General features: G+C 51.6%; 1 protein-coding gene across 2 annotated transcripts in view; it reads left to right on the top strand.

The window, feature by feature from the left end:
• The window catches only part of CAMK2A (calcium/calmodulin dependent protein kinase II alpha), a 75,099-nt gene that overhangs the window by 28,473 nt on the left and 23,177 nt on the right, over positions 1-23,449 (top strand). For both annotated transcript variants that reach the window (XM_039483774.1, XM_039483775.1), the window contains exons 3-12: positions 1,692-1,751; positions 9,872-9,926; positions 11,559-11,624; positions 13,323-13,395; positions 15,236-15,338; positions 16,952-17,035; positions 18,061-18,155; positions 19,090-19,212; positions 21,012-21,095; positions 23,120-23,162. In XM_039483774.1, the coding sequence (XP_039339708.1) occupies positions 1,692-1,751; positions 9,872-9,926; positions 11,559-11,624; positions 13,323-13,395; positions 15,236-15,338; positions 16,952-17,035; positions 18,061-18,155; positions 19,090-19,212; positions 21,012-21,095; positions 23,120-23,162 (786 nt within the window). The remainder of the gene's footprint in view (positions 1-1,691; positions 1,752-9,871; positions 9,927-11,558; positions 11,625-13,322; positions 13,396-15,235; positions 15,339-16,951; positions 17,036-18,060; positions 18,156-19,089; positions 19,213-21,011; positions 21,096-23,119; positions 23,163-23,449) is intronic.

The raw sequence follows: 23,449 nt of genomic DNA on the forward strand, positions 1-23,449 counted from the left end.
GTCTAATTCTGTACATCTTGCATTCCAGAATTCCACACTAACCTTATGGGGTTTGTGTTTTTCCTGAGAGAAAGAGAGAGAGACACACACACACACACACACACACACGAAGTAAGAGAGAAGAGGAAGCAAATCCAGTGAAAACAGAAGCAGAGAATGGGCAGAACAAAAAAAACAAAACAAAAAAGAGAGACTGAAAAAAGAGAGAGGCAGGTTGTCTATTTCCCATTATAAGACCCCATTTTCTAATGCTTTGTAACTTTGCCAAATTTTAACCATTAGCGCTGAATTTTTTGATGGTGTGTGTCTGACTTAGGCTGATTTTGGGGGCAGGGGGGCTTCAGTGGAGGTGGTTCAGCCATAGTCAAGAACTAGTTTAGGGGAAAATACATTGTATTGCCCATGTTAAAAAGTTCTTACAGCGGTTTAGGTGAAAACTCTACCATCTCCATGCTGGGGAGAGAGGGCTTGGGATTGGGCAGAGAGGTCACCCTGATTTCAAGAATGTGCCTTTTGCTGCTATCAAGGGGAAAACTGGCCGAATCAGAACAAGTTATCAGCTGTTGCAAAATCTCAGATTGCACATGCTCAGTAGAGACTTGTTAGAGCTTGGCAGCTAAATTCTCTGAAGAGTCTATTTGCACTGAGCACGCTCCATTCCCACCCAGCTGACCGAACTGCCATCCCCACAGAGTGACTGAGGATGCCCCAGCCTGGGGCTGCAGGAGGAAAGCAGGACTTTCCTGGCAATTGCTCCTCCGGGCTGCTGCAGGCTGCTGTGGTGCTGGGCTCCAGAACTGAGAGCAGAGAGTGTCACCTACGCTGGCATCCAGGCAGTGAGGGGGGGAAGGAGGAGGCAGCCTGACTCAAATGCAGGGGGGACAAGAGCTGGATGGGGAGGGAGGGAGGGTCTGGGAGCTAGGTTGGGGCTGGGATGGTCTCAGCAAGGAGACTGGGACTGGAAGCCAGGGTGGGAAATGGGGGTGGAGGGACTCGGAGCCAGTCTTGGGGGTGGGGTGGGACTTAGATCAGATGAGAAGCTGGGACTGGGACTGGAAGCCTGGTGAGGATTTGGGGAACTGGGAATGGGGTGGATACAAAACTTAGATCTGATGAGGAGCCTGGGATGGGGAAGACTGGGGCTGGCTGGGGAAGGAGAGCGGGACAAGGAACCTGAGGACCTCGGGGGGAGACTGGGAGCTGTGATGGGTGGATGAGGAGCCCAGTGTGGGAGACTGGGACTAGCTAGGAAAGGAAATGGGAATGAGAGCCATGGGAAGAGCCTTGGACAAGGATCTTGGGACAGACAGGCTGGTGGGGACAGAGGCAGAAGGCTGTCCATGAGGAGGCATGGCAGGCCCTGTATCTCGTTTAAAAGTGATACAGGGTCTTGAGAGGTTAGCCTGGGGGGGTGCTCCTCAAGGATATCCTGGCTGAAATATACACATCAGATCCTCTTGGGGTTGAAGAATATCCTCAATCCTGTTCCTGAAGGGTAAAAGGTCCCCCCCACAACCCCCTAGAATGCCGCTGGGGTCCCCTGCACGGACAGCATCAAGTCCCGCCAGGAGCCTTTGTATTTTCTGCAGCCTGAGAGGAAGCGGAAGTAGGTTTGGCCATAGCCATGTCTCCTGAGGAAGGGAGCCTGCATAGCCTTCTCCCCTCACTGACTTGTGACTTGTTTCTTTCAGATCACCAGAAGCTGGAGCGAGAGGCTCGGATCTGCCGTCTTCTGAAGCATCCAAATATAGGTAGGGTCTTTCTCCATGCTGGGTAGGGTGACCAGACTTCCTGATAAAATCGGGACCGTCCCGATATTTGGGTGGTTGTCCCGTGTCCTGACCAATCTTTGGTCAGGACACAATTTGTCCCGATATTTTGCTCCGCCGGCAGCACTGGTTTTTTGTTTTGTTTTTTGTTTTTTTTCTCCGCTGGCAGCACTCGGCTTTTTGCTCCACCGGTGGACTCCCCCTGTCCCCCACCCGCAATGTGTCCTGATATTTTCTTCATCTCATCTGGTCACCCTAATGCTGGGGAGGTGTGTGTGGGGAGAGGGTACCCCTCTGCATTCCCTTCCCTCCAGTCACACCCTGCACCTGCCTCTACTTCCCACTGAGGGAGGCGGTGCGGCTCCCTGGACGAGCTCAGGCCTCCATCGGTGTTGGAAGGCCTGCCTGAGGTGCAGAGGCCTGGTTCTCCTCCCACTCGTGCTGTGCCAGTCAGGAATGGCTCCCCCAAGGTCGGTGCAGCTGGAGTATGAGACAAGAGAACAAGGTGCCAAGGGCCTTAATCGCCAGAGGCCAGCAGTCGCTCCCTGTGGGACATGAATGTTCAGTGACTGGCTCAGTGGGGCGACTTCCTCCAATGAGGTCTAAGAGTGTGATCCAAAGTCCATTGAAATCAACACACAGCTTCCCATTGACTTTAGATCGGGCCCTGTGCATAGCACGTGGCCACATAAGGAGAAGCAGGAGCATGCCATTAAGTGGGCAGGGCTTCCATTTTTAACCCCCACCCCCACTTCCCACTGCCCAGGTGCTCCTTTGCTCAGGGCTCTCAAAAAGGAGAGCAGATCCCATCAGGGAACAGCGAAGGGGTGGGGGCTGCGGAGGCGGGTGACATGAGAAGGGGGGGGCTTTCCCATCAAATGTCCATCTGATGGTAGCCTCCTTCAGAAAAGCTGTTCCAGGAAAGCTCCTGAGCCTCTGGGAAAGACAGAAATAGGCCAGGAGAAGAGAGAGAGAGAGAAACCCAACCCCAAGCCCTGCCAGTGATGCTGATTCAATCAGTCACTCTCCCCATTCTCCCAGAGCCTGAGCTGATGCTGGCTGTGCCAGAGCTCGCCTCCCCAGAGGAAGATCCCCACCCAGCGGGGAACGTGGTGAACAAGGCCCGTGGCTCTCAGGGCAGGAGCTAGGGAAAACCTTCCCTCCCACTGGGACTCCGACCCCAGGCAGGAGCGTCGCTGGGTTTTTGCACCGGCTTGAAAAGGAAACGGCTTGCAACCCCGGGAGCAGGCGCTCTGCAACGGTACCCCCCCCCCCAGAGCAGCCCGCCATGCTGAGACGGGAGGTGCGGGCCGCTGGAACAAGCCACGCACTGAAGTGTTGGCTGACGAATGCTGAGCGCTGCAAGCCGTGGCCTGTCTGGGTTAGTGCTCTCACCTGTCCGCCCCCTCCCAGGTGCCTCCCAATGCACCTGTCTGGCAAATCCTGTGGTCATGCAGTGCCCACCGCTGTTCTGTGGCGCACCACGGTGAGGGGGAGACAGTAAGTGGCAGCAGAAAGTCAATCCCATGGGTGAGCCCACGCTGAGCAGACTCCATCCGCCCTGCGCTGTCTGCTCTGCCTGGAACTGTACTCCCTGCTTCTTCCCACCTCGCCCCGCCCGCTTCGCACATGCACACACACACGGTCCCTGCTTCATAAATGTTTCAGCTCATAAAGAGCCTGTCAGCTTCAATCTGTCTCAGGCAAATGCCTGCGCAGCAGCGTCAGGTCGTCTCTGCATCAGCTCGAGTCACAGACCGCGCTGGACCAAGCTGTTGCTGTGACAACAGAGGGATTTGCTCCCCTCGCTCCAGCTGGAACAACGCTCCTGGGCAAAGGGAAAACAAACTGGGTGGGGGGGCGGGGGAGGATGAGAAGGGGTGTCAGCCGCGCAGTGCGAGGATCTGGGGGGCAGAGCAGAAAGAGAGAGAGAGGAGGGAAAGGCGATGGCCATCACAGTAATGCTGCCGATTTCCCCGGGATTTCCCTCCTTACTAACTAATCTTTGCCACCCTGGCATCTCCCAAGCGACACAGCATCCGAATCTCTCCCAGGCTTTCTGGGGCTGGAAGTGAGAGAGAGAGAGAGCGCAGCCCCCAGAGGTGGAGGGGGTTGTGCTTTTCCCTGCTCAAAGAGAGGAGCATCTCCTTTCAGTCTGAATGGCTTTTGTTTGGGGATTACGGGAAACCACACAAGAAAGGACAAAAGTAAAGTCTGCCAGCAAGAGCACGGTGAAGTGTCTGCTCCCCGCATCCAGCTGGCAGGACACAGAGGCTGCTCTCTCCCTTCCCAGGAAAGGTGAAAGGTGCAGGACAGAGAAAACAGAGCCATCACCGTTATTACATAGCTGGACTCGGCACATAATGGAACAGATCAGGGCTCCTGCGTAAAGGAGTTAGAACAGGATTCACTTCCCAGCTCTAGTCACAGCAAGTGACCTGCGCTTCTCCATGCCGCCTCACTCCTGACCTGTAAAATGGGGATGACAGTATCTGCCTCCCTCCCAGGGATGCTGGGAGGCTGGATTCATAAGAGTACTTTGAGGTCCCACAGTGGCAGGCGCCTGAGGCGTGCAAAGCATCATTCACGCAATGAACCTGGGGGAGGGACAAAGTAGGGTTGCCAACTTTGGTTGGCTGAATTCCTGAAGATTTCATCACATGACATGATCTTTAATTAAAAATTCATCTTTAATTCCTGGAGACTCCAGGACAATCCTGGACGACGTTGGCAAACCAAGGATGAAGAAAGCATTTTCCTGCCTCTTTTGCAAAGGACAGGGCACAGAGGAAGGGACGTCTCCTCCCCTTGCTGCCCTGTCCTGGGCACAGCTAGCCAGCGTTCTGCACTGAGCACCTACCTACTGAAAACTAAAATGACCCCATGGCCAGGGAATGAGCCTGTCACTGCCAGGCATGTATAAGTTCATACAGGAAACACAGCATTTCTCCTGCTAACAGATGCAGATTCTCTTATCTCCACAAGCCACTGCCCGGCAGGGAGCATTCGTTATGGCAGGCCCGTGAGTCTTAATCTCTGGCCAGTCATTATCTTCATCTCGTCCTCCTCTCCCTCTTCTCTAGTTCAGATCCACTCCCCGTTAGCAGGGGGGAAAGTTCTGTCAAAAGCTGCCCTGAAACCAGGCATCCCAAGCAGCCCACCCCCACACCTGCAGGCTGCCCGCTGCTCAGCGAGGGATGGGGAGCACCCACGGGCATGTCCTTTGCTGATGTCAGGTCACGGAAACCTTCCTGTAACAGGCTTCACCTGCAGGGATCAGCCCGCCACAGGAGTAAGAAACAGTCCAAGTCAGAGCACATGGTGCACCCTAGCACCCCCTGGTGGACAGCAAAGGAACTCTGGGAAGCTTCCTTGGATGGGAAACATGAGTGTCCATCACGGCAGCAGGTGACTGCCGCAAAGTGACAAGGATTGCAAGCAAGCGAACCGGGGAAGGGTGCAAGCAGGGCTGGTCTGATGCAGCCTTCTCCTCCCCCTCTCCCCAGCACCCCATAGCACAGACAATCAGTAACAGGATGGGCCAATCAGTTGAATCAGCCTCTCAACGGCATAAGCTAGAGCGGCTTAGAGCTGCTGTGCCATATGCTCTCTGGGCCAGTGAATGGGAGCTTTAGCATTGGCTTCACAGGTCTTCCGGGCCCCCTGCATTTTGAGGGCAGCGTATGCTGCAGATTGGTCTTCACCAGCCTTGCCTCCTTTTTATTCACCACCCATCCTTGGCGTGCACTCCCGACGCGCACCGCTGGCCTCGGTGCTGGGCTGGAAAGGGTTAACAGAGCAAGATGCTAATGAAACCAATCTGGTTGCTATTTATACCCACAAGGCACTTCTCTCCCCGCCCCTTGCACCCCCACTGTTCACTGCTGCCTGGAAACTTGGGAGCACCACTTCCCCTGACTGCAGCACAAACAGGCTAATTACCCACTGATGATCTGGAATGAACTAGAATGCTGCAGACTGGAATTAAAGAGGAGAAAGAAGAATCAGTGCCATGAGGAATGCAAGGAAAGCCAGTCTGCCGTGGAGCCAAGGTTCCCGGCAGAAGCCAGAGCCATAGGCTGCAGGACACTACTACCTCTCCACGAGGGATGCATCACAGGGGGGACTGGGGTGTTTTCACTGGGTTGGACCGTCCCCTCCCATTTTAATTAGAGATGGATCCAGAGGTCCAACGTTTGAAGCTGTTTAGGTTTAGCATGTTGCTTTGGCCCATTATAAAGATGGGAACCAGCTGTTCGACGTGGACCCAGATCTCAGCTTCCTCACTGCTCAGGGGAGTCCAGATTTGAGGGGTTTTATCCGACCCAGCTCTAATTCTGGTAGACGTTGGAACTCCTTCTTAAATAGCATGTCAGATCCTCCCATACCCCTGAATAATTCTAACAGTTGTTAGTCCTCAGGGGCCACACCCATAATGTGCAATTCTTTTGGAACCTCCGGGAAGAGAGAGAGACAGAAAATCCTTCCTTCTTGATGAGATGTGAGCCCCTTAGCGGGGTTCTCATTCATTCCCTGTGGCAACGTCTCACTGACATCATCCCCCATGGACACGGCGCACTCTGCAGTTACTGGTGATGTGCAATATCCAGGCGCACAAAGCATTCCCAGGTGGCAAGCTATAGCAAGTGGAACCATTGCACGCAATGTGGCTAGGGGTGGCCGAGCCTAGGACGGCGGCTCGGAGGAGGCAGTGGTATGTAGGTGGGTATGGGAAGCTTTAAGCCTTCATGATCCCCAGCATGGCTGCTGAACATCCCTGAGGGCAAAGCTTTGTGCAGTACTTCCGTAACCAAGCCCACAGATCTGGAGTGGTTTGGAGTGGCCTGGGCCTAGGTTTGAGTAACGCTGGGTGAATTCCTGGCTTGGGATGGAATCCTGGAGGAACCTGGGGGTTTCACATGGCAGTGACCCCACGCTGAGTGAACCAGGGCAGTGTCCGTTGAATTTAGCTTTGAGGTTTTGAATTCGTTCAGCTCTGAGGCTCGGTATGAAACTCCAGGCCTCTGTTGCCTTCCACTCCAGCCCTCCAGCTGTACGGATTCCTTGGCATGGCTCCTGTCACTGACTGTTTCCCCAAGACATGTGTCGAGGATACTCACAGGAATCAGACACCTTCTTCATGGAACAGGAGGGAATCATAGACTCATAGGACTGGCAGAGACCTCGAGAGGTCGTTTTAGTCCAGTCCTCTGCACTCATGGCAGGACTAGGTATGATCTAGACCATCCCTGACAGGTGTTTGTCCAACCTGCTCTTAAAAATCCCCAATGATGGAGATTCCACAATCTCCCGAGGCACTTTATTCCAGTGCTTAACCACCCTGACAGTTAGGGAATTCTAAACCGCCCTTGCTGCAATTTAAGCCTGTTGCTTCTTGTCCTATCCTCAGAGGTTACGAAGAATAATTTTTCTCCCTCCTCTTTGTAACAACCTTTTATGTACTTGATGTTTCTCTCTGGACCCACGCAGCCATCACAGGAAGACAGAAAAGTCGTAACTGAGCGTGAGAATAACTGGATGAATGCAGGTCTCTGAGCATCGGAGGATGAATATATAAACGAGCAATGTGAAAGGGGGGAAAATACCAAGACATTAGAATAACAGCCACGGCTCAAATCAGCTCCACAAAAGGGACCGAGAGCCAAGACCCACTCAGGCATGACAACCCTTTTCCTTTCGCTTCATCATTATTAATGAAAATGCAACAATAAACCTGCCGGAGGACTCTGCCTCTCAGCGAGACATCGGCGTTGATGGGTCATTGTCTTCCTGGGCAGCAATGATAGTGGTGACTCCAGTCCTGCCCTTGAGAGGAGACTGAAGGCGAAAGGATGTCAAAGCAGGCGACAGAGAGAACACAGTCAGAAAACTACAAAGAGAACAAGTCGCTTCTGAATTGCACCTCTGTGCAAAGGGGATCTAATGAGCTAGACTAATAGATACATGACTGCAGCCAAAGCGAACCCAGTCGCTGTCCAAAAAAACCTCTGACTGTTCTCCACTGGAGGGCTTGGAAGTGGCTCTCCACATGCCCTGGGGCACAGGATGGTGTGAGTACTAGTGAAAATAGCATATGTGATGTGCCTGTTCATTGGAGATGTCACCTGACTGCCCAAATGGGAGGGTGTCCATTGGTCTTGGTTGGTCTTGGTGGGTTTGAAGACTGTGTACCTCTGCACTGGGGCACAAGGTCATTGGGGGAGCTGAGTTGGCTGAGCATGTGCTTTCTTAACTCTAGCAATTCCTTCCTAGCCTTTCTTTGTATTGTTTCCATTACAAAATGGTGTTTAAATTCCCCTTTTGCTCCAAATTCTACGCCCTCCAATGTACGCTCCCCATTCCCAGCGGGGTCCTGGGTCACAAGCTGCAATCACCATCAGCTGTTGGATCTGCCTGCTGAGCGCTTCTTCACGTTGGGGTGATATGAACAACTGAGCATTTTACTGAATCTGGGAAATAACAGTAGGAATGCAAAGAATCTGCATTCAAAATCAGAGCTGGATATAGCCTTAGGGCATAATATCTCCCACTATCCCATTAGCCCGAGGACAGTAAATATAAAGTATGAAGAAAATTTCCATATGGGCCGAGGCCAAATTAGCTGTGATCAAAGTGTGAATAGCTAAAACTCCACTCAATTTTAACAAGAAATAGGACTTTAAAAAAACCCACATTTTTGTATAAAATTTTTCCTTTTCTCCCTCGTTTCTAAAGATCATTTTCAAAAATATTGAGACTTACTTGATCATACTGAGACCAAGTGACAGACACACACGCAGAAAGGGTTAAATGTATTGTGTGTACCGTCTAAATGTCACTAGAATAAGATGTAGGGTCCTGGGACATAGGGGACCATGAATCAAAACAACGAGGGCCAAATTCTGCTCATATTTTCACTGGTGCAACTATATTGGGGTTGCTTCTATCTATCTATCTATCTATCTATCTATTTATCTATCTATCTATCTATCTGTCTAATTGCCTTATTTCTGTGCCACCTCCATCACTGTAGTATTGGAATGCCAAACTTTGTAACTGAGAGGAGAATTTAGCCTCAAGACTCTGAAGTAAGGGAAGAGGTGAGACGTTTCTTGACTGCATTCAGTCTGACTAGAGTTCTGCACAGAACAATACTACAAAACAGAGCTTAGTTTGTAATGCAAGAGCTTTGGGGCTCAAGCAATTTTTTTTTTACATTCATAACTGATGCAGCAAGCCCAGAGGTGCCGGGGCTCAGCCCTGACCAGCCCTGGCACAAATTAAGCACTGCTACAAAAGCATTGTGTTCCGACACCCCCTGAGTCATGTGTAGCACTTGGGATGGATTCCTCGGGAACTGCCATTAGCCCAGAGCCCAAGCTCCTGGAAGCAGACGGGAGAGGCATTACAACAGGATGCTGCTCTTTCCATTCTAGTTCTTTGGTCAAACAACAGTACTGGTGAGGAGAGGGGGGATGTTTAATAAGAAAGGGTTCCCATGGCTGCTTCCAGACAACCCCACCCTGTGATCCACCTGGTTCCCCCAGGAGAAAGGGAAGTCACAGAGGAACAACATTGTATTCCCAGCAGCAGAGAAACACTGCCTGCAAGAACACTGCCTTGGCAGGGCTCCCTTTGCAGCCCAGCATCCCTCTTGATTAAACCACCCTAATCCTGGGGATTAGAGACGTGTGTGTGAGTGCGTGTGCGGCTGAAATACTGCTCGATGCCCGAGATAACCAAGCAGCTGCCCAGGGCCTTAGCCAAGCACGAGCACTATGTGCAAACCACAGACAGCTCCTCGCTTTGGAAATGACCTTGAACCTTGCACCTCCAGGGCTGGGAGAATCACTGTTGTGGGAGGGACACTGGGAAGGCCGTGAGAGCACCGCTTAGCTGGTGCAATAGTGAGCAGCACAAGGTACTGGGAAGGCTGTCGGAGGAAAACTCTCTGGGTTACGGGGATCCCCTGCTGTTCCTCTGCCATCCCCTGCTGCTAAAGGGAAACGGGTGGGCATGCGAACGAGAGAGGCCGCGGAGCAGGTCTGTGAGGACAAAGGACGTTGTGGTTGGTAACTGTCGCCCTTTTGTCTCCGCTGCAGTGAGGCTGCATGACAGCATCTCCGAGGAGGGCCACCACTACCTGATATTTGACCTGTAAGTAATGGTGATTGTTGTTTCATCCTTTTCCACAAGGGCCGTGTTCTTCCGCCACCACGCAAAGCCATTGCACTCCTGCCTCCTGCCTGGGAGGGACTTCTCTGTGGGGCCTGAAGCCACTGCCATGGAGGGGCAGTGATCCAGAGGGGAAGGCACAGAGTAACAGGGCAGGCTGGAGAGGCCATTTTGTGCCTGCTTCCAGCATTAGTCGAATTAGCTTTGTGTCCTATGCAGATCTGCCCTCCAGGCTTCTCAGAGCAGCAGTTAGCATATTTAATGCAGCCTCTCTAGAGGTCCCGATGCTACCGCTGCTCCCTGCTTGTGTCAGTGATCCTGGCTTGTGCAGCAGCTTCTGTTCCTTCCCCTTGGAGACAGAGGAGCTCTGCATCCAAGTAATCCCTAAGATGCTCTACTTTGCCTGGTACATCTCCCCCACCCCTTGCCCTCCTCTCCCCTGCCTGGTTGCTCTTGGCTGTTCCTCTCCCTTGCTGCCCAGGGAAGTATTGCAACACTGGAACTCTGATGGGTTTGCTGGAAGCAGGGGGCAGGTCATTTCCAGAGCACACGGAAAGTGAAGAGCATAATTTAATGAGAGTTGGAAGGGCATAAAGATCTGGGTCTGTCCGGAAGCGCGTGTGTGTGTGCAGATTTTTGGGCCAGGTGGGACCATTGTGATCATCTGATCTGACCTTTTCCCAAAGACCCCCTTCACTCTCTGATCCTTCTGGGGTGGGCGACAGGATGGCTCAGGGGCCAGCCCTGTCCTGCTCCAGATCACTAGATCCGATAGAGCCCATGTGATGGCCGCTCGGTGGCCTCCTCTGAGAAAGGACCTGGTGAGCTCTGTCCAGCACCGCCAGACTGCCGGACTCTCACTGACACTGACTGTTCCAGGCGCCTGGCTGAGAACTGCGTTGAAATGGGAAATGAACCTCTCTCCCACCCCTGCAGATGGTTTGAAAGGAAGTAACATCAGGCAAAGAGATCCCTGTCTTTGGGAACCCTTTAGCCCGTCAAGGATGGAATGTGCTGCCAGGTTAAAGTGGTGTTATGCTGAAATCGCTGGAACTTCAGGACATCCTGCTATGTACAGAAGCACAGCAGATGCATGTGGGTTAGATGAGTCTAGTACTTTTGGTGGCAAGTAACTGATTAAATTTCCCAGCATGCTCTCCTCTAGCCACAAGATCCATTTCTTGGAAGCTGCTCCCCCAGTAGGTGGGAAAGAAGCGCTGATCAGCTGGGAGAAATGAATTAGCAGCAGCCATTCCTCCATCTTTCTCTCCCCAGTCCCTCCAAGCTGAAACATATCAGCACACCGGTTCCTGAACCTCGGCTCCACCTTTGGAGAATGTTAAAATTCTCTTTGGGTTAAAATGGGAATTCAGTTCTCTTGTTGCCTGGAAAAAAAATTGAGGTGCCCAAGCCCTGTCACCTACCAGTTCCACACACCCCTTCACCCCCAGACATACTTGTCCCTGTTGTACTTGCTCAGTCTCGGCTGAGCTGCTTGTCTGGTTGTGTTTTGATTCGTTCCGTGGGTCAGATTGCCAGCTGGTATAAATCTGTGCAGCACTTGCATGTAGAGCTTCCCGAGCTGACATTATGCTTTGTCTGTTTCATTCACAGTGTCACGGGTGGGGAGCTGTTCGAGGACATTGTGGCCAGAGAATACTACAGTGAAGCAGATGCCAGGTGAGGATGGAAACATACCAAATATGATCCTGCAAGGCTTGGCAGCTGTACCCAGCCAGGCAAGGGAAGGGCAGAGATGCCCAGCCTTCACCAATAGCTTGAAGTCTGTCCTCAGCCAAGGACTCGTGTATTTATTTTATTTACAGTATCAGCGCATCAGTTTCCTCCACGTTGTATACTGATTTTATAGCACCGCTCTGAGATCTGCTGCTCTTGCTTCTCTACACAATGTGACACTGCAAGTGGCTTATTCTAGCCAACGTGTTTTCCATGCCAAGGATTCTGTGCATAACCACACTGCCAATTTTCAAAAGTCAAACCCGGCTGCTTTAAGTGAATACAGACAGGCACTCCCCTTGCCCCAGACTGATAATGCAGTTAGTGTCCGACCTGCCTGCCTGACTGGTAGCAGCTGGACTCCCCTGCTCCTCAGTCACCAATGTGTGGGATAGGAGAGGCCAGGAGCATCCTGGCATCCCAGCCAGGAGATATGGGTGCCAGTATCTTGTGAAGTCCTAGGAAGATATGGTAGAGATGCTTACATTCTTGACATTTACCAGTTGCAGTAGTTATTTTTATGTATTTAAAGGCGCATCTATGGCATTAATCACTGGCGTATTGGAGAACCTTGCAAATATTAATGAATTAAGACTCAGCGCAGGCCTGGGAGAAGGAAAGCGTTAGCTTCGTTTCACTCAGGCGTGGAAAGATGAGGTGACTTGCTCAAGGCACCACACGAAGTCTGTGGTAAAGCTTTGAATAGAACCCACGTCTCCAGTTCCCTTAACCACCAAACAATCCTTCCTCCCTTTACCAGTGTCTTTATGGACTAACGCATCCCAAACACTGGGAATAATACCGAGCTTCAGGTAAACATGGCCACGCAGTAAACTTCCGATTCAAGGCTCCTGCATGAAAACGTTATCTTTATTTCCTTGTTTGAAATGAGCTTTTTATTGAGTGTTCTGCGTGCACTGAATACGTTTATAACCAATCCGCCTGTTAGTACCCTGCAAAAAATGTAAATCAGCACCTTTTGTTTTGCAGACAAATGCTTTGTGATCAAAGTTATAATCCCCTCTTGGCACCTGGAACTTTTTTCTTTCTTTCTCATGCATACAACAGAGTGTGCGTGATTTAATGAGCTATATATAACAAACAGACCCAATGAGACCTACAAGCATAAGTCAGGATTAGGGAAATGGGGCTGGAGTTACCATAAGCTTTATGTCTTACAAGTTCTTCCGCTCTGCTTGATGTTATCGCGCAAACTCAGGCTGGCGTCCTGATTTCACCAACTCCCATTATCAAGTTCTCCATGCAGCCACTCACGTTGTTTCTATGGGAATTGTTTGGATTGTTTTAGCTCATTACCTCTGACAACCATGAGAGTTCCTAAGGTAACCTGTGTGCTCCTTTCTATTGTTCACTAAGTCTGGCTGAATGATTCAGTGACCCCCAACTGGGGATTTTATTGGCAATCAGGTTTTGATAGTTCTACCTTCCTCCATGCAGCACCTACGTGGGACTCTGTAGAGCGAGATTCTGAGCCGTGCTGTATGGTTGCTAGTGGGACAAGGAATGGGGGTGTGTGGGAAGTGATGAAAAGAGATAAAAATGAAGGGACACTCCTAAAGAAGCCCTATCTCTGCTGCTCTGCCAGCGCACAGATGTGACTTTTATGATTTCTCTCTCCAGTCACTGCATTCAGCAGATCCTGGAAGCTGTTCTGCATTGCCACCAGATGGGCGTGGTGCACCGGGACCTAAAGGTAAGAGCTGTGGTGAAGGTCCCTACATGTATACGTGTAACGGCCAGTGCTTCCAGGATATAACAACATCATAAAGAGAGAGATGGGCCTAGAAGCCTTGTCCTGTAGCTACCAAAAGCCAAGGGTGAAGGGAACAATGTGGAGATCCTAGCTCAAGGTCCCTTGTCAGGCCAGCTTTTGCTTCCAGAAGGATGCAGCTGATCTGCTTAAAAATGCCTTTCTCCTGCTCTGGAGGGAGCGAGGTCAGCCCCAGAGGAAGACATGGGTAGGTTTGGAGGGAGTGCTTCATGATGGCCATTGGTGGGGGCTCAGTGGAGACCTATTCAGTCCCCTGTGGCTGGAAGATTGGTAAGTGACTGTGAGGCTTCTATCTGTCCTCCAGTGTGGGGGCGGGGAGAAACGACCCATGCTCTCACATCATTTGGAACAAGAAGTTCTCTGGGGCTTGATTATCCCGGTATAGCCTTGGAGCCTGAAAACCCTAGCTGTCCCACAGAGGGAATTCAACTCAGTAACACTGAGCTCCTGCAGCAGAAACCCTCCCTTCCTGCAGGCCAATACAAGCTGGTCTGTAATGTTCTCTCACTGGAGAGAGCCCTTCTCAGATCGGCCCAGCAGCCTCTCCTATAAAGGGAAGCTCATCCCACCTCTTCCTCTCAGAATGCCTCCCTAAGTCAGGCCCAGATGTAGGACGAGTGTGACCTCCAAGACGGAGCCAGTGTCGTCTCTCACTACAAAGACACCAATAACTCTGGTAATACCTGGGAATCAATCGGTGCTGTCATCAGTTTGTTCGCCCCCCAGTTTGTCTGGGGATTATTGAGCCAGCTGCCCTGATTCCAGGCCGGCTAATGCAGTTGAAAGAGCAGAACTAGACTATCACTCTCTCTAATAGATGTAATAACATTGCCACTGAATGGGAGCCCGGAGCCGGGCGCCTCAGCAGAGGTGGAAACCGGATTCATGTGTCTTCATCAGCCCTAATGTAGGGAGTGATGGAGCCTGAACAGCAGCAAGGAGTCCGAGGGAGCCTAAGCTGGTCTAGGTTACTCCTCCTTTCAGCCACGCAGACTTGAATGTTCCACTACCTCAGACTCCCTTAGACTCACATCCACTTACCACTGGGTGACGTAACCTCCCCGTGCACACATGACCCCTGAATTTGGCCCACTGAGTCAGTGTAAGGCAATGCAAGCTAGTGTACCCGTAACTCACAGGCCCAGGGGCTGGAAGAGAGGATTGTAGCAGGAAAAGCAACTAACAGGAGGCTGACAGAAAGTAATTGTGGCCGGCCACCCACTTATTCTATCTTACACCTTCTTCCAGCTCCTCCAGTTCTGCTCCCTTCTGTGTCACAGAGCAGGGTGGAATAGTTCTAAGGTAGGTGAGGTGGTGTGTTAGTCTGTAGCAAAAAAGCTGCAAGCCCCTGCAGGCATAATTTAACAGAGCAGCATGAGCTTTAGGTGGGTGAATACTTCGATGCAAGATGCGACGGGGCATTCACCCACGAAAGCTCATGCTGCAAAACGTCTGCTAGTCTATAAGGTGCCACAGGATTCTTTGCTGCTTTTATAGTTCTACGGGAATCTCAGTGTGTCTAGGGCAGTCTAGGTATAACAGAGCAACCCCCTGGGCTTCTCAGTTAAATGTCTCCCAGCCGGTGTCTGATGGGGGACGGTCCCCTACCCAGAATCCGGACTGGGAGTTCTGCTGGCCTTAGCCATTCACATGGCCAGTCAGAGAGCCCTAGGAAGGAGTCCTGCTGGTGCCCACGTTGTCTGAATACAGTATCGGGAGGGTGTTTTTTCTTTTGCTCTCTATCCCTCACTTCCTCCTGTAGCCAGAGAACCTGCTGCTGGCATCCAAACTGAAGGGAGCTGCAGTCAAGCTGGCAGACTTCGGCCTAGCCATTGAGGTGGAAGCGGATCAGCAGGCTTGGTTTGGTGAGTGGAAATGGTCGGGCGGGGGATTGAGGAGGAATTGATCTGCATTTCCCGTTTCTATATGTGTGGCTAACAGCTCCCCTCCCTCCCCACTGTCCGGGAATGTTTTATTAATGTCACAAGCAGCGTGGGTACCTTGAATATTTATCCCTGAATCTGACCAAAGGATTAAAAAATTTCCACTGAGCTCCTAAGGGCCAGCAGGGATGGGGAAGGGTGTGGAATCTTGACTAGTCCCTTGCAAAGCAGCAGTTTTGGCAGCCTTCAAGGCTGAAACCACCCTACGGTGCACTTGGGAGAACCCATTTGTTTCCATTGGGAAAATACACTCTTGGGTCCCAGAGGTGCCCAGGCAAGATATAAGCCAAGTAACTGAATGGGGATCCAGTGAATTGATGCGCACAGCTAGAATGTGAGTCATGGAGATACTATAAGGGTTTGATGACTCCATGATGGATACACAGCCAGTGTCCCCTCCGCTGTGCTCCCAGTCCACCATTGGCTTATACCATGTTGAAGTCCCCGAGTGCCCCTTCACTGCACTGCTGCAGTCCCTGTGCACTGCCATCTCCCAGGACAATGGGGACTGTAAAACTGGTCTTCCGGACAATGCTTGAAACCCAGTGAGGCCTCAGTAATAGGGGTGGGTTACACGTTCACCAGGAGAGGGTGTCGTATACATCTTCGTACGCAAACCTGCCAATGTAGAGATGAATACAAAGGGAGAAGGCAGGTGTAGAATGCAAACCCAAGACTTCTTTCCTAATGCTGTGCCAACACCCGGTTCAGTAGGCTGGCTCTGTGCCTCGCATGACTCATTTTCTGATCCTTCCTTAACCCATCTGATTAGCTGCTAATAGGCCAGGACTTCCTAACCACAGGACAGATTGGTTTCTCAGTTACACCAGTGTCAATCTGGAGTAACTGCGCCCACGCCAATGCAGTTAAATCATTGGATTGACACCCGTATACCTTAGAGCAGAATCGGACCCAGTGCACTCACAGCCCCGAATGAACAGGCACTGAACTCTGAGGACCTGTAATCAGATCATGCGAGCGTGGGCCCTCTGGATGGCAATTATCTTTGTTACGGCCGTTCTCAATGGACTAATTGTGGCATAAGGCACAAGTGACACGTTTGTTTCGCAGTCAGCTCTTGGGGGCACAGTACTTCTGGCGAGTGCTGACGTGACTGGGTGTTGTCTGGGTTTGGTTCCATAGGCGCCGACTCTGTGGGTGCTCCGGGGCTGGAGCACCCCCGGGAAAAAAACAGTGGGTGGTCAGCACCCATCAGCAGCCCCGCAGATCTGCACCTGCCCCTCCCTGCCAGCGCCGCCTGCCCGCTGCAGATCAGCTGTTCAGCGACGTGCAGGAGGCGCTGGGGGCAAGGGGGTGGAGTGGGGGCAGGAAGAGGTGGAACAGGAGGTGGAACAGGATGGGAAGTGGTGGGGCAGGGTGGGGCGGGAAGAGGCAGGGTGGGGGTGGAGGCTGGGGGGAAGGGATGGAGTCGGGGTGAGGGTGGGGCAGGGGTGGAGGTTTGGGGGAAGGGATGGAGTGGGGGTCGAGCACCCCCTGGGGACTGAGGAAGTCGGCGCCTATGTTTGGTTCGTTAGGTTTCGCAGGCACACCAGGGTACCTTTCTCCAGAAGTGCTCCGGAAGGATCCCTATGGCAAAGCTGTGGACCTCTGGGCGTGTGGTAAGTCAGACTGAGGTTAGCAAACAGGAAAGCAGGACAGATACATTTGGGAGAAGGAAGAAGCAGCCAAGCTTCTCATTTCCTGCATTCTGTGCCACACCCACCAGCATATCAGCATGCTCGTTCTGAAGCTGCGGGCGTGAGGGTGGCCTATATCACAAGGGTTGTGCCTCTGCCATTCTGCGAGCCACAGCTTCCCTGCCCAGGTGCATCGCTCCTAGCGCCTGACGGCATCACTGTAAGCTTAATTTAAGTCTTGAACAGCTATGTTCTTCTGAATGTTAAACCGCCAGTGATGCTAGAAGGGCCCTGTGTTAACAACATGTGACATTGGCTTTCCATTCCACCCATGTCACGAGAGACACCACTGCTCAGGAATAGGGTGCTCTCCAGAGTTGGCTTGCAGGCCAACTCTGAAAATGCTGCTGGGATGGCAGTTTTCTCCAAAATACCAGCACTTTGTGAAATGCCAGCGATTTCCCTGGGACGTGCCAGTTGCATGTGAGGCCAAACCCAGTGTGCCTCACGTATCTGGAACACAATGCACCAGTGACCCAGTTAATTAAAAGCTTCACCTTCAAATTGATTTCACAGCTCAGGCACGTGGGGAGGCACTGCTCTCCGTATGGGCTTCCAGAATGTCGCAGGGTGCAGACTGAAACGGATTTCTCTTAAGGCCAAACTGTTTTCAAGGAGGCCCATGCACAATGTGTGCCTACATTTGTGTGCACAGTTGCAGTGACTGTGTGCATAGATCAGAGAGCTGCACACATGCATGGCATCTAACCTGTCATTTGCATGCACCGGCATCATGGCTGTGTGTACGTGAATGTCAGCCTGAAACTGGGTAGGCAAGTGAGCCCTACTTAATAAAAATCTACCCTCACCTCTAACTTCTTTCCCCTGATTTAGACCAACACAGAACTTGGGCCCATACAGATCTCCTAAGGCAGTGATCTAAACTCTCTCCCACCTCCACTTGATAGAGGTTTATAATAATATGCGCCTATCCCTCTCTTGTCCAGGAGTCATCCTCTATATTCTGTTGGTTGGGTATCCTCCCTTTTGGGATGAGGATCAACACCGACTCTACCAGCAGATCAAAGCCGGGGCCTATGATGTAAGTCGCTCTGTTTTTCTCCCCTCTCAACTCGTCTCTCACACATTCTTCTTCTCCTCTCTCCAGCACCCATCTTGCCTCCAAGTCATCACTTTTGACTCTTTATAGAAATAGGACCAGTAGCTGAGACCAGCTGCTGGCTTGAACTGGCCATTCCTTCTGTGCTTGTGAGTGGCAGTGGGGAAGACCACATCCACCAATCACAAACGCAGCCATTTCAAGGCCTGGTGGAGGAAGGTGGGCGGTTTGGGTTTCTCTGGGGAAACAGCACAACACCAAAAGGCTACGGTTGCTGTAGGGCAGCTTGGACAGCTCTTCCTCTGGAGTCTCTCTCGGAGCTGTTGCTGCTCCCGAAGTGTCTGTTGGGGACAGTACGAACACGCTAGCTGCCTGCTGATGCTGGGCTCATCAGCTTCAAGCTTGGAGTCTTTCCTGCCTCAGGCGTCCCCCGCCCCCCCAAAGCCAAAGGAGAATTCCCAGGAGAGTTGATATTCTCTTTGTAAGCTGCTACTCCAGGCTACAGGGGGGACAAAATAGTGGGGGAAACAACAGTGGGTCTGATCCTCTCCCCTACTGTCCACTTAGGGTGACCAGACAGCAAGTTTGAAAAATTGGGACAGAGGGTGGGGGGTAATAGGAGCCTATATAAGAAAAAGACACTAAAATTGGGACTGTCCCTATAAAACTGGGGCATTTGGTCACCCTGTGTCCACTATTCCAGGCATCTCACTCCCTGAGCTGGCAGAATTAACCATTCACTCTCCCTTTGGCCAAAACCCACCACATCCTCCCAGCATGAGAAGAGGCTCGTTCTCTTGGAAGAGGACTGTGCGGGAATGAGCCAAACTTGATCTGGGTGGGCTGGACAGCAGCAGAAATGCCCCATACGTCACTGCTGTTGGCACTCTCACGTCCGGCTCCTTTGCCTTTGCAGTTCCCTTCACCCGAGTGGGATACCGTCACTCCTGAAGCAAAAGACCTCATCAACAAGATGTTAACAATCAACCCATCCAAGCGTATCACGGCAGCAGAGGCTCTGAAGCATCCATGGATATCGGTAAGCATGGCATTCAGGGTGGGCTACTCAGGGCGCTAGCCGACACTGGAAGGACAGGCAGCTTAGCATGCAGCTGGGAGATGTGGCCTGTTCTGTGAGGTGGGAACATCTCTGTTAAGGATGAAGGTCCAGAAATCGGGAGGTTTTATGCAAATGATGGGACACCTCACTTTGAATAGGCATCGCCTTGTGTGTGGCCTGTCTATCTGATGTGTAATGAAATCCTCCTCCCAGGTGTCACTATTCTGATACTTCTCTCTCTGAGGGGGGCTGTGTCAAACTCACTCCCTGAGAGCTTGGATCATAGAGGTCCTCGCTGAGCTCTGCTCTGCCATTGCTGCTGGCTGTGCCATGCCTTCCTCCTCCTCCTCCTGCTGCTGCTCCTCTTCCTCCCCGCAGCTGCAGCCTCTGGTGTAAATGCAAGCCCCAGCATGCCCTGCACTCTCTTCTGCTGTCTTCTGTTTACAGCTAGGTTTCTGACCGTCATAATATTGTCTTCACATGGCAAAAATACTCTTTCTCTGGTGCCTTCTGGATCTTTAATGCTTCACCTCAGATCTGCGATGGGCCCCCTTACTTCCCGGCTACAGGGCCCTATTGCGTGGGCTGTAACAACAGTTAGGGCACGTCTACACACAGACGTAAGTTAGCTCAACGTACAGCCACCGGTGGCTGATGTCCACACTACCCTCCTTCTGTGACTGGTGCGCGTCCTCCCCAGGAGTGCTTCCACCGACTGAAGAGGAGTAGTGTGGCGGGCTGAGAGCCAGGGTGCTCAGCTCTCTGCAGCTCCTCGCTGGGAGCCCAGCTGCCCCCCAGTCTCTCGGCTTGTCACCTCCCAGCCGGGAGCAGGGGGCAGCTGCTTGGGCTTCTCACCTCCCCTGTCCCCACCGGGAGTGGGGGCAGCCAGGCAGTAGCTGCCCGGCTTTCTTCTCAATCTCACAGCTCCAGCATGGAACCTGAAACTGAGAAGGCAGCCAGCAGCTGATGTAAGTAACGCAGTGTCTACACAGACACTACCTTGCCCTAACTACACCGAGACATGCCCTGCGCCTCTCGTGGAGGTGGAGTTGTTATGTCGGTGTAGCAGGGCACTTACATCGGCGGGACAAGGCTGTAGTGTGTACGCTGATCTAATTATGTCAGCGTAAGCTACCTTACATCAACCTAACTGTGCAGTGTAGACCAGGCCTTAGAAATAGGAGAGTCACTCAGGCAGGGGCCAGTAACAGAGCTCCTTTCCATGGCAGAGATTGTACCAAAGCCTGAGACTCACCGACACACCTTTCATCCCATAAAAGTCTAATCAACGACCAAAGTGAAAAATCGTCCCCGGACTTAGCTTCACTGCCATGCATAATCCATGCCTGAAACCCCTCATCACATCCCTCCACAGCAAGGAACTGCAGTGTTAATCATCCAGACAAATCAGTCAGCCCAGGGCATAGCTAAGCTCTCTGCAAGCTAATTTACAGCCCACTGCACAGCAGAATGAGGAACAAATGAACAAAGAGGGTGGATAACTCACGCTACCCATTAAAGTTTTATCTGCTGCTCCCAGAGAGGCCCACGCAGCTGCATACAGCAATGGCCGTATGCCTCAGCCAGGAGAGCCAGAGTGCATGCGTGTGTGCATGGGATAGCAACAGTGTGTGTGTGTGTGTGTGTGTGTGTGTGTGTGTGTGTGTGTGTACGTATGTGTGTGCACGTGTGTGCACTTCCCCAGGTCCTCGGGTCTCCAGGTTTCTCCCCTCTCTCCTTCCCTCCACTGCTGAGCAGGCTCTCCTTCTCTCTTCCAGCACCGCTCCACTGTGGCGTCATGCATGCACAGACAAGAGACAGTGGACTGCCTGAAGAAGTTCAACGCCAGAAGAAAGCTAAAGGTAATTCACAGGGCCCATCCCTGCCGCTCGGGTACCTTTGGGAACCAGTTGGGAAATGCCTGATGAGTTTGTTTTCCTGAACAGAAGATGTGTCACCGGATGGGAGTCCAGGTTATTGGATTTCAGGGAGCCAGAGTGGCCAGGGAAAGGAGAGGCTGAGCTGAGGGGCTGAACATTAGAAACCAGGCACAAAAGGATGTAAAAGAGGAGGTGGTTCGCCTGCCCCACCTGCTGAATCTGACCAGGGTTGCTAGTTATTTTGAGGAAGTCATCTGTTGGGTGTGTTGCAAGCAAGTTGGGAAATCCGTATTTCCCCCAGGTAAGGAACGATGATAGACATCTATAAAGCACCTTTCAACCACAGGGATGCCAAAGCTAAACAGTGCTCCTGGGTGTCTACATCTACCACTAGGGGGCAGCCCTTTTAATGGTGCACGGCAGGCTACCACCACAGCGGGTTAGAGCCGGAGGGGAAGAAGGACTGTTGTATCCAATTAACAATGTAGGGGGAATTATAGGTAGGCAAAATGCTGGATTAGAGACGTCACCGGGCGGTTGGGGGTAACGCCTTGATACACTTACAAAAAATGCTATTGGATCTTGAGGGATCAGAAGGAGTCAGAACTTTGATTTTCCATCTCATCCAAAAAGGCCACACCTCTAGTAACACAGTGCCCCCTAGCACCATGCTGCGTATTCATTCCGTACTGGCTTGTGAAGCAGAGTGCCGAACACTGAGTCATTAACACCAACCACTTCCAGCAGCGTATTACTGTTCAACCACTTCCAGCAGCGTAGAAGACTAGGGTTGGAAGAGACCTCAGGAGGTCATCTAGTCCAACCCCCTGCTCAAAGCAGGACTAACCCCAACTAAATCATCCCAGCCAGGGCTTTGTCAAGCCTGGCGTCTGTTTCATGGCGGTCTCCAATCTAAGCAGTTATTTAGCCCTGCCCTTCATTAGCCTGGGAGGGCTATTGGGTTTGCAGCACAAAGCAGGTGGCTCCAGACTGGTAACAAGGTTGGCAAGGAAAGAAACTGGCAATAATCTATGTTTATTGTTCATTTTAGCAAGTAATCAGATTAACTCAGGTCTACACTTCTAAGTAGTAATCCGTTACTGTAACCAATGACTCAAATCTCCTGATATGCCACCTAACTAGTTAGTAGAGTCAACTGGAAAACGGAAAACATTTCTGGGGAACATTTTTGCAGTACTTTTTTTTCTGTTTTTGGTCAAAGTTTAGTTTTGGTGGATATTTCCTCCGCAGCTGTAATTAGTATAAGAAGTTACTTTAATAACATTGGACCTGATTCTGACCTCCATTTCAATCTGGAGTAATTCCACTTGTTACAATTTACACAGACTAAACTGAAATCAGAGTACGGCCGTGCATGTCTGATACTCCTTTTAATCTCACGGGTAGAGGCAGTTTAGCAGTCTGCAGTGGACTGTGGTTAGGGAGGCAAGTACAGGAGAATAAGCTTCTCATTGAGAAGTAAAAGTGTGTGTTACTGGAGTGAGCAGAGTCCTGGCGTTTTGGCCGTTTTCACTATGGCAGAATCTCAGAAGGGCAGGTGATGTGGAGGGAATTTCTCAGAGGAATCTCAAGATAAGGAAACTTCCCAGAAACTCCCAATATAAATCTCTCTGCTGCTCTGGTCCCGGTGCCTTTGGAACACAGGGCCAGAGAAATGATGCCACTGCATGGCACATAAAAAGGCCCAGGGGAGAGATCTAGATTGCCTTCACAAGAAGGTTGTAAATCATCCCGTCCCTCCCATTACCACCCAGAGACTCGGACTGTAGGGCCCCTACCCAGGACCTGTTTCTACAAACTGTTTTCTGTGTCTGTTAATATCATCTCTGGACTACGTTCATGCCCCTGTGCAACCTCCCACCAGCTCCAGCTGGTTCTGTTTTCCACCGGATACCTTGGAATAGAAGGAAAAAACAGATGGGCCTGACTCTGAGCTCAGTCATCTCTCTTTCCTTTCTTTCCTTTCTGCCTTTTGTGTATTTCAGGGAGCTATTCTCACTACGATGCTGGCAACCCGGAACTTCTCTGGTAGGTGTTGTCTTGGCAGGCACCTCACGCTCTTTACTCGGTTGCTTTGCGTTTCTTGTATACACTGGGTTTCGGGTGCTAGGTGGGAGCTGAGTTGTACCCACAAAAGCCAGCCAAACCCAGAAGCCTTACTGGGAAAGACTGGCTTAGACTGTCCCCGCTGCATTTACACCATGCACATCCCCGTGGGGGCTGACCACGCGTGCTGCGAGTTCGTAATGGAGGTCATTCTGGGATGCACCACCAGGCTGGCAGCGGGGAAGGCGACCTGGAGAAGGGAAGGGGGA

Source organism: Mauremys reevesii, linkage group 8 (genome assembly GCF_016161935.1).
Source record: "Mauremys reevesii isolate NIE-2019 linkage group 8, ASM1616193v1, whole genome shotgun sequence".
Taxonomy (NCBI): domain Eukaryota; kingdom Metazoa; phylum Chordata; order Testudines; family Geoemydidae; genus Mauremys; species Mauremys reevesii.